Raw genomic sequence first — 11,406 nt, 5'->3', positions numbered from 1 at the left:
ATGTAAGGCACATGGAAAGCGCTGAGCGCCACTGGGGGTACATACTAGACAATATATCATCATTCCGATCCATATTGGAACCATTTTTCTCTACTTCTTACATGTACATTTTAGAATAAATTGAGTTCGAACTGGTCCTCAAGTACCCCTACCAGTCCAGGTTTTCCAAGTCACTCAGCCCAAGAGCTGTGTATCGCCAGTGGTCACATTTCAAAAATCCACAGATGACCGGGAAAATGTGAACTGTTGGGGGTACTTGAGGACCAGGTTTGGGTTTGGGAACCACTGGTCTAGAGATAATAGAGAGTAACAGCCCTGCCAAACTGATGCTGTGTTCGATATCTCTTGTTTTACAACTACCCCAGAGACGGAGCCTTAAATAAACGTTTTAGGGCCCCCATCCAAATTTGGTGGCCTAATAGCTGCTTCTGGGGGGTATAAGCCTGTATTTCACCATCTTCATCTACCTCCTTCCCGTTTTAGTTCCTATTATTCAAGAACAGACAAACATGATAGATGCAATAATCTTTCTCTCCAAGGTTCTGCAGAATGTGACCCCCAAATTATGCTTATATTTTTCCTGCTTTTATTGAGTAAGAGGGGCATGGGAGTGCCTCAGGCGCCAATTCCATGGGTGTTCTTGGCCCAAACACCCCCATAAAATGGTGAGCACTCAGGGCCGGAGCTCACTCTGACTTTGAGGTGCCAGCGACTTCAGGTCCCTCCCACCCCTAGAACTCTGCTTGGAGGGTGGAGTTAATTCAAATGATGCTGCTGATCTAGCAGTATCATTTAGAGTAGGCGGACAATAAGGGGGTGCTGCAGAGATGACTTACTGCTAGTTAGCGAGAGCCTCTTATTGAGAGGAAGAGGGCTACCAAAACATATTATTCTATTAGACTAAAGTATTGCAAATGCTGGGGGATTTCAGTTAGGTTTTAAAAACACATTTTATAGAAAGTTCCTTGGGATTGCATCTATACATTCCCCTGTACCCCTTGTGGGCCAATCCAATCCTGAGCACATGTAAACCCAATTGCAGGGCTACACCCCCTCCCCAAAGAACACCCCCCTTTCACCAGGCTTGAGCACCCACCTGCAAAACTATAAATTGGCACCAATGAAAGGATAGGATATCCTTAAGCGAAACCCCCCTTAAAAGCTTTCAAAGGATCAACAAAGTAAAAGCATTAGGACGTACATATTAATATATGCATTGCTAGTTTTTATTAAACTATAGTTTAACAGGTCCTTACAAATATATACATATTCCTAGATAGTTTTCTTTTGCTGGAGATCCACTAGAGGGAGATAAAGACCTTTAATAAAAATACACTTTTTTTATTATTATTAACCATGAAAACTCTTAATACAATAACTGGTTAGAACCAATGGTGTTTACAGACTGTACATATAGCCATCACAGAACAGATCCTGATCATTCCGTTCCATAGCACAAGACTGGTATCGTAGGGTGATGCATTGGTACCAGATGGTTCAGGACAACTCCAGGATAGGACAACTCAGAGGAGGACTGTAAAACTGCCACACACACACACACACGCCATTGTAGATAAGGCTGGTGTACTTGGCATCAGTATGGGTTATTCCACTGGCCTGTTCTTCCATGACCTCTAGGGAAGAGCAGAATTAAGGTTAGAACTCTCCCATCTATTAAGCCAACTTCATAATAGAGTACAATCCGAGGAGAGGTCCCATCTACATATAGAGAACTCGCACAATATCAGCAACTTCTAGACTAAACACACTGAGAAAAGAATGTGAACTAAGGTTACAGGGGCACGATGCAGTATTTCTGGCTGGGGTTACAGCTGCAGCCCTTCTCCATAGCCCTAAGTGCTAGTTGGCACAGATCATCCGTCCTCCAGCTGCGTATGATCGGTGTGTGTTCTAGGTACTCCTACGTTGTCCATGTTAGTGATGGACTGGGGCAATATGACGATTTTGAAAGGATTGCCATAAGCCACCACTGATGTATGGGCTTCCACAATTCAGACCAAGAAGTGATCACCATTGTAGAGCATCCAACATGTTGGACACTCTGCGATTGATCAGACTTGGGTTTGCCAATGTATGGTGGCGATTGGTCTTTTTGCGACTGTCCTGACAATCTACAATTCTTCCACTGACAATCACTGCTATAGACATTACAATAGGTGGCATATGGGCATTTCCAGATTTGAAGTTCAAAAAGGATTGCCGAAGTATGGGGTCCTGTATCATGGGCATTTTTTGTTCCTGTTTAAGATGCCTGAGTTTTTCAAGTACTGCTCACCATAAGCCCCAAGGGTGCACTTAAAGGAGATTTGTTACCACCCTTACAATCCATGTAAAGCGCACCCCTTGCCTTGCTGCTTCAGTAACTGCATCATTCCAGGAACTTACTCAGGATCTATGTCATACCATGCATTCCCTATGGGGCTTATAACAGAAAAAATGTGTATATCTCTGGGCACTTAACCTGCGAGCTAAATGCCTGCAGGAAGTCCCCATTTCATGGAATTCTCACCCCCATGATACTGTACATTTTTACATTCTATAATTATTAGCACTGACCTGTATGCATGAACCCTGGGCCTTTGCACCCTCTGGACGTTTCCGCTGAACCCTCCTCTATCTGTGGTGCTTATTCCTGGCATGTTTGTACGCTTGGGAAGAACCTGTATACAAGCAACATAACACACGTTATTGGCATACCCTCCAACATGACCCATTCTATTAGGTACAAAATGCTCTGTTCCTGGACTTTTCTTAATTTAGGATTGCCTTCACTTGTGCTGGAACACAGTTATCACTAGTTCAACACAGGTGACTGCAATTATCAATTAAGATGGAAGTCCAGAAGCTGTGCATTTTGTACCCAATTGAATGGGTCATGTTAGACTGTTTTGGTAGTGAACATTGTTCATCTAACCCTTTGGGCAGTATTCAATGAGGCTGATTTGCCATGTTCTATGGCGAATGTGTGCTATTTTCATGCTCTAAGGTGAATCTTTTTACTGAAAAAGTGAAGCACCCTATTCAACGTGCAATATTCGCAGATGGCGAACAGTGAATGATGGACAATTCACCATCTGATAGTCTCCGCAATTCGCTGTGGTTTTTCAATGTTATTCGCCGTGAGTGTATTCAATGATCAGATGGCGAATTGCTTTCTAAGTGATTTTCGCCGTGTGTCACCATGTAGCAATCGCCATCTTTTTATGGTGAAATGGAATGTGAACTTTTAAAAGAAAGGTTTTTTTTTTTTTATTTGGCGCAAAAAAATCAGGAATTTTATTACAGCACATGAATATATATTCAATTTTAATTTTCTTTAATTTTTTATTACACATAACAGCCAGCAGGGGGCCGAGAGCTGAGAACCGCTCATTAGATATTGATATATTCACTACTCCGGATCTTTACATATGCACGATCGGGAGCAGTGCAGGCGGCTCCCTACCTGCGTGCCCTGCTAACTCTCCTGGGGGACAGCTTGTGCTGCCTGGGTCCCGTGGAGCCCTCCTCCCCCCCCACATACATTCTGGGGCAGGCAGGGAGACTTCCATCTCCTTGTCTTCCGCCGTCCCCCGGCTCCCTGCGGCGGTTAAGAATCGCCGCCAGGGGCAGCGAGCCCCTGCGGCATTGAATACTGTGACAGCGAGGGCTGGCAGCGAAGGCTCCAGCCCTCCGGTAACATGGCGACTGTGCAGCGAATCCTAAACAGGATTCACTGCACATGCCGAGTATTCACATTGAATACTGCCCTTTGAGTGCCAACTTTGCTGTGAGTGATCCTCAAAATATCCGCTGCCAATGCTGCTCACAGCGACTGTGCTTTTAGTATAAATACAGCCAAGTCAATTAATTGAAGTTTAGTTAAATATTGACCCCCCCCCCCCAAAAAAAAAGTCCCTGTGAGCGGCACTGCCATTTTTAACACTCAAAAGGGTTAACTTAGTTTTGTTAGACAGACTGCCAATTACCACTCGTAGAATGTGTAACAAGGAGAATGGCAGGGGCGAAGGATTTTCAAGTGTAGTTTATTATATTCTAGACCTTTAGCTCCAAAAAAGGTCAGAAAATAAATATGTTTCCAGACAAGTATGGTGTATAACAGGTCACGTGTAAAACGGTTCTTGTATGTTGCACGTTCTTGGTAACCTCACCTTTATAGTCCTTCCACGGAACACACTTTCGTCCATTAATATCGCGGCGTCCACTGAGCTCCTCTCTGCAAACTCTATGTATGCGTATCTAAGATGTAAGAGGATACAATCACTGCGTGATCACACAGAACTACACTGTGGCCTGTGCGCAATGTATTCCTCAGCAGCACCTTGTAGATTACTCCCGTTAATAAAGAATGACCAAGCAAGAGACGCTCATTACTGACCAAAGGCCACAGAGATATCTTGTTGCCCAAAGTTTATTAGCTCTGCCAGGACACACTGGTCATCTTAAGTGTCTGCCTTTGCCAAGTCCATCGCCTTACAACACAGGTTCTCAAACTTGGTCCTCAGGACCCCACACAGTGCATATTTTGTGGGTCTCCTCGCAAGTGAAATAATTATCTCCACCTGTGGATCTTTTAAAATGTGTCAGTCAGTATCAGTAATGAGTGCACCTGTTGGGTGACCTGGAAACATGAAAGGTGTGGGGTCCTGAGGACAGAGTTTGAGAACCCCTGCCTTACAACAATAGCATACACCATGTATCTGTCCACAATGGGAATACAAAGAACTGTAGGTTTATCATTTCCCCACCAGCCACAGTAAAGCTGAGGAAGCCGCTGACACTGCAAAGAGCTGGAGAAACGCATATGTTCTGTTCTACCTGAATACGGTACATTCATACCTCCCAACATGATCCATTCCAGGAGGGACAAAATGCTCCACTACTGGACTTCCATGCCAGCGGAAGTTGCAGAGATGGGACTGCACCTCTGTCCAAAATTGAAATAGGGGAGCCACACCGGCCAGCGAGTCCCAGACTGTGGTGCTTGGGGTGGCAGTTGGTGGGGCACCCCTATCCGAATTTTGGAAGGTGCTGCAGCCCCGCATCTGACATGGAAGTCCAGGAACAGAGCATGTCCCTCCTGGAACGGGTCATGTTGGGAGCTATGACATATTGCTTATACTAACCAGACATCATCATATACCCTACAAGGCCAGCACTGACAAAGGAGCGGACTCTGGATAACTGCAGAATACAGAACTGGCACCAGCAGCTGGGAGAGACCAATAAAGGGAATTTAGTGGCTGCGTGCTAGTGGGTCACAGTGTTAAGTCAAAAAGATATTTAAAAAAAAAAAAAGGAAGAGAGAATATATTTACAGCACGATCAAATAGATAAAGTTATCTTAAGTATCAAAAATAATACTAGGTCTATTTATTCAGGCAGCGGTCATGTGTGGCTACTCAAACCACAGGAGAAAAAAATGAACATAACAGAATTGAGACTGCACTTGAATATACAGTATAAACCAATTTAATAAAAAAATGACAGGAATAAAAAAATTATAATAAACTAAAATCTATAATGATCAATGCTGAAACAATTATAATGACACAAATAATGAAATTAGAAAGGAAATTGCGACAGTGTGGCTCTAATAATCAGACACTAGAACAGTACAACTGAATTATACCTCCTTTACACCCAAATCCAGGATCCGATCCGGTATTCGGAACACTGTTCCAAGCCAGGTCAGATCCAGGATTTGCTCCGTTTACACTGCGGTGCAAACGGGTGCGGCCCTTGGAGAGGACATCTCCAAGCGCCGGGATAGCCACGCTGGTGGCAAGCCCAGCATCAAGGTAAGCTGCTGGGCAACCCTCAGCCTCCGTGCAACCCCAAGCCCCTGTCCATTAGGTGAATGGATGCCGCACACAGGCATCCATTCCCCTCCTCCCCAGCTCCACTGCTGTCTGCACAGTACAGCAGCGGAGGCTGTGTGCGCCCCCTGCCAAGCCTCAATACTGACCGCAGGACACTGCAGTCCGGAGATTGGGTTTCCCCACTTCGGTGAACGGGAGCCGGGTCGGATGAACCAGCATACCCATTTACACTGCCCCCCACCCGGGTCCCCTTGTTCCACCTTGGTCAGGACGAGGGTAGGATTCCTGGGGAAATAAGCCCAGCTTTTTTTTTTATTTTTTAGCTACCCCTTTTGCAATGACGTTGACCCGGGTCCAAGCAGATGATTCATTTGGACAAGAAGGAAGCAGTCCTATTGTTATAGATGTTATTTTCCACTAGTAGGTGTTAGAAAAGCTGCATCATGATAACTGCATGTTAGTACAGTCTATTACTGTTACTATAGTTACCACTCCTGCTGCAATTGGCCGTGGTTGCTGGCTTGGGCCTCAGGTTATCGGAGGCTTCCGCAGAGAGCATCAAACTTTGATAATCTGAAGAAGCTGCCGATAACCTGAGGGGCCGATTTAACAGCCGATATATCGCCCATTGTGCACGCACCTTGAGAGTGTAACTCTGAAGGATACCGCTGGCCAAGGATTACATAAAGACAGCAACACAAAGCAAATGCTCACTGGCCCAATCCCCTGGGCTGCCTCTTACCCTTTGGGATGTCCAGAGAGTTTATCACATAAAATGGTTATTCGGTTGATGCACCCACAGCCACTGAAGTGAGACTCCAATTCCTGGGCTGTACCACCATAATCCACCTACGGTAACAAGAGATTTTTCACATTGCTTGGCTCACCAAAACATTTATCCTGGTCAGTTTCTGTCAGCTGCATACAAAATTTTTTGTTCTAGCTGTAGAACCATACTTGCCTACTATTGAAAACTAGTTTCAGGTAGATTATAGTTGGTAGTACAATTTTGTAAAGCGCCCCATTGAGGGGGCATGTCATGCTCCACCCAAAGGGCGTGGCTAGTTCCATATATGGAGACATTGTGAAAAAGAGATTGTGAACGTGGCACCTAGAAGCGTGGGTGTGTAATTGAAAATGATTTATATCCAAATGTAGATGAACCCCAAAGCAGTTAGTAACAGCTACTATACTTAGTAAAGTGCTGGGAAATGGTGCTGATGGTTCAATGTAAATGTATCTGTCTCTCATTCCTTTTTTCCCAAAAAATGTTATAGTGTTATGTGGGCTAGGTGACATGAGGGAGATTGCTAGACTAATAAGGGAGAGAGGGAGATTGCTTCTATTTTTAGGGAGTCTCCTGCAGAATGCAAGAGGGGAGGTAACTATGTGGTAGAACGCAACACTCAAGTGTCTACGTAACAGTATGTACGGGGATGACTGGTTACCAGTGGCAGCTGCAGCTCCCACACACGCAGGGTACTGGTGCATTACATACTCAATGTTTCTAAAAGTGGGCACAGGTGCTGGGACTGCCACTGTAAAATCAGCCTGAGAGGAATGACAACGAGATGTGCATTGACACTCAAGTTTTGGTAAAACTACCCTCAAGCGTCCACCCCACCTCAATAAACAAATAATAAAATGCTTAAAAAAAACCAAAGAAGGTCCTTCACATGAAAGCAGTCAGTTAAGGAATGAGTTGACAATGTAGAAATGCCAAACTATAATGATTGGTTTGACAAGTCTGGAAATAGAGCATAGAACTTACATTTCCCACATACACAGAAAGCTTGTCAGCCTCCCACTTCTCTTCTGAAATCAGAGGGTGAGGTGGACCTGAGGAATGAAGAGAAGATAACACATTGGCCTTGTTTGTGTAGCGAGGCATAGGGGCAAGGTCAGGGGCATAGGTGGGCAGTGCAGGTCGTGATGACACCATAAGCACTCCTCCACCTCATTGTTAATCTGGCCCAAAGTCTGTGGGGCTGCTGGGAGTTGTCTCGGTGGCAGTTCAACTTATGGACCGAGGGCCAGATGCACTAAGCATCAAAAGTGATAAACAACCAACCAACCAACCAGCTCCTGACTGACATTTTTCAAACACAGTCTGTGACATGGCAGGTAGGAGCTGATTGGCTGGCTGGCTATCCCTCTCCATTTATTTTATCACTTTTGACACTTAGTGCATCTGGCCCTAAGTTTGGAGTCAGAAAGGGAGAGGACGGGTCAGCGGTAGTACCCTGTAGCAACAGAAGCCAGGAAGTAACAGAACTCATTCGGTACTTGTGTATTTTGGCGGCGCCCATCGCATCGCATACCATAAGGCATACGATGGTATGCGATGCGACGCGATATCGCGCGATATTGTACAATGCCATACAATTTTAAAATTGTATGGCATTGTATATGGCATACAATGCCATACAATGCGATGCGATTAAACATTGTATAAGCGCCCTAATGGGTGCTTACAATGTTAAATGCACCCCACGCCACCCCCCCCCCCCCACTATAAACGTGAACCTGAAGCGTGGCGAGCCCGCGAGGGGCGGCGGTACGCGTCCTCCGACCTTTTCATACCCCCACTATCCACGTCGGCGTGGAGCTGAGAATAGAAAGTGTGGCAAGCGCAGCGAGCCACCGAGCCCGAAGCGTGGCGAGCGGACGCGGATACCTGTGAAGCCCGCAAGGGGACTCCGATACCTGTGAAGGTATCCGCGTCCGCTCGCCACGCTTCGGGCTCGGTGGCTCGCTGCGCTCGCCACACTTTCTATTCTCAACTCCACGCCGACGTGGATAGTGGGGGTATGAAAAAGGTCGGAGGACACGTACCGCCGCCCCTTGCGGGCTCGCTGCGCTCACCACGCTTCGGGTTCACGTTTATAGTTGGGGGGTGGCGTGGGGGTGCATTTAACATTGTAAGCACCCATTAGGGTGCTTATACAATCTTTCATCGTATAGGGGCCAAAAATCGCATCGCATCGCATGCCATGCCATGCGATGCGATTCGATTAAAACATTGCGCGATGGAAATCGGGGGCGCCGCTATAATACACAAGTACCACTCATTCTCCACCTTAGCACATTAAGGGATTGCAGTGAGACGGTGTGAGCAGGGATACCTTGGGAGTGCGTACTGGGGCTGGGATGATATTGTTGGCGTCATGACGATGTGCTCTGTACACTGGTTCTCACATTCCAAGCGGTCAGCGTAACATCCAAAACTACATGTATGGTTATCACAGCCCACCAATACCCAGAGGCAGAAGGGGAGTGGGAACAGTAGCAGGGTGCAAGTTATTCAGCTGGCTTATTCTCCAAAAATTCACTCCTTGTTATATAACCCAGACTGTCTGAGCTGGGTAAAGGAACCCAGGAGATGTCTATATAACAATGTGATGCATTTGGTACACTGAAGAATTACTGTCTGTGGACTAGACAAATGTATATCCTTACTAGTAAGCCCGCTTAAAGCAAATGCTTTGAAAGCTAACTTTGTGATTGCCTCTCTGTATGTGTGAGAGAGAAAGATGTAGTTTCACTCACCGCCAACAGATGGCAGGGTTTCAGAGACACATAAATGGGCAATAGACATATACTGTATGTATACATTACGGTCTCTTACGTCTGGGGGAATAACCCATTTATCTAGCGATATCCTACCAGATGTTGGACTCTCATCTGCAGCCATTCCCTTTAGACGCTCAGTCTCCGCCTCCATCTCCCGCACCCACAACCTTATGGCTCTCAGCTCCTGGAGAAGAAACAGTTGGGCCAGTAAACAGTCACTCAGTGCAGGTGCAGCCAATCACATCACAGGTACAGCCAAACATCAGTGTACTTGCTCGCTAGGCTGTGTATAGTCGCTGCCCGCCACCCCCAGCCACCCGAATCCCCATGTTACACTGCAAGCGGGTGTACACTTACACATCTGCTCACACAGAGGAAAAATCATTCAATGGTTTCTCACATCGAACGATGTTTCCTAGTTCATTATGAAAAGTAGGCAGGACTTGATTTAATCTGGTCGCTCTCTGCCGAATTTGCAGCAGGTGCTGTCATGTGAGGGTTTGCCCATGAGACACTGGGCAGGCCCCAGCGACAGCACCCTGCCTGTCACTCAGGCAGAGAGCATCCCGGCAAATTAAACATTTAGCAAAAAATGCCTGCGGCAGGTGTTGGGTTATTCTTCTTCTTATTCTTATTATATAGCGCACACATATTCCGCAGCGCTGTACAGAGAATATTTGAACATTCACATCAGTCCCTGCCCCAGTGGAGCTTACAACCTATATTCCCTACCACATGTACACGCACACACACATTCTAGGGTTAATTTTTGTTAGGAGACATATAACCTACCAGTATATTTCTGGATTGTGGGAGGAAACCGGAGTACCCAAAGGAAACCCACGCAAGTACGTGGAGAATATACATACTCTGTACAGTTAGGGCCATGGTGGGAATCGAACCCCTGACCATGCACATGCTTGTTATCGTGCCACCATCGGGGACAAATTTGGACATACTGTATACCTCTATAATTAATCAATGAAAATGCCCAAGGAACAAAGATTAAGAGAAAGTTTTGCTTAAAATATACAGAACATTTGGTGCCTGATTCCTACTTTAATGGACAAAACCATGCTGCAGTGCAGGTGGGGCAGAGGCAACATGTGCGGAGAGAGTTACATTGGGGGGGGGGGGGGGGGGGATCAGGCCCATGGTCTAAATGTATACACTTACATACATAATCTTCCTTCAGGACCTGGGACTATCCCTGGAAATTTGTGACAGTCACCTGAAGTCCAGCCCCATCTCTGTTCTAAAGTACAATGATCAGCTACTGTACCACAGCAAGTAGTCTGCTATTTCATCACAATGACTCAAGCCTCTGGTGGCACCTAAGGGTATTACACTTCCCTTCAGTAGAGATCTATGGAAGCTTTTCAATCATCCCTGATAAACTGGCACATACTGTGCTTTTTCTGGGATTAGGTTTCTCCTGCCTCTAGCAAGTGAAGTAAATTCCCCAGAAGAGCCACACTGGAACAGAAGTGGGGCGGTTTCTCCCAGAAACAACAGCTTCTACTGACCCTGTGTGTTTATGCGGCCAAATTGAAAATCACTTTTTCACTTCTTTAATTGAATTCCCCCTTAATCCTTAGCCTTTTTACACCACGTGCAATTTTTCAGACGCTTTAGTAAATCTACCCTCAGTCAGTCAAATGACTGCAGATTATGTGTCTCTGGGCCGTACCTCCTGCTGAACAGTGTCCAGATGACCTCTACAGAAACATAGGTAAATCTGCACTAAGCCCTTCTATATCTACAATGGCAACTTCTCTTTACCTCTATGACAGAGGTGTCCAAACTTTTTGCTATAAGGGCCAGATTTGGTAAGGTGAAAATGTGTGGGGCCTGACATTCTTTGAACCATTAATCACATCAGAATGGTCCCTCACTCTATGTCCCCCAGCCTGCCCCTTCACTGTATATTCCCCAGCCCGCCCCCCTTCTCTGTATTGCCCCCATTCACTGCATGTCCCCCACTCTGTCC

At 46.0% G+C, this 11,406-nt stretch overlaps 1 protein-coding gene across 1 annotated transcript; it reads right to left on the bottom strand.

Annotated features, from left to right (window-relative positions):
• Positions 1-1,254: 1,254 nt before the first annotated feature.
• Positions 1,255-10,698, bottom strand: LOC146045327 (embryonic polyadenylate-binding protein 2-B-like). Its single transcript, XM_083164093.1, has 7 exons — positions 10,593-10,698; positions 9,510-9,600; positions 7,615-7,682; positions 6,586-6,692; positions 4,173-4,260; positions 2,578-2,681; positions 1,255-1,634 (listed from the first exon to the last, which is right to left on the bottom strand). The coding sequence occupies exons 1-7, from the start codon at positions 10,596-10,598 to the stop codon at positions 1,595-1,597; spliced, it is 504 nt and encodes a 167-aa protein (XP_083020219.1). The 5' UTR covers positions 10,599-10,698; the 3' UTR covers positions 1,255-1,594.
• Positions 10,699-11,406: the final 708 nt, after the last annotated feature.

This window comes from Crinia signifera, chromosome 11, assembly GCF_055691185.1.
Source record: "Crinia signifera chromosome 11, ASM5569118v1, whole genome shotgun sequence".
Taxonomy (NCBI): Eukaryota; Metazoa; Chordata; class Amphibia; order Anura; family Myobatrachidae; genus Crinia; species Crinia signifera.
The sequence above is the reverse complement of the archived record's forward strand: the minus strand, read 5'-3'. Positions and strand labels throughout refer to the sequence as shown.

Coding starts and splice junctions, on each gene's coding strand:
- LOC146045327 (XM_083164093.1), bottom strand. Junction 2,682..4,172: donor TCCGTGGAAGGACTATAAAG/GTGAGGTTACCA, acceptor GCTTGTATACAG/GTTCTTCCCAAGCGTACAAA. Junction 1,635..2,577: donor CCCAGGGTTCATGCATACAG/GTCAGTGCTAAT, acceptor GCTCTTCCCTAG/AGGTCATGGAAGAACAGGCC.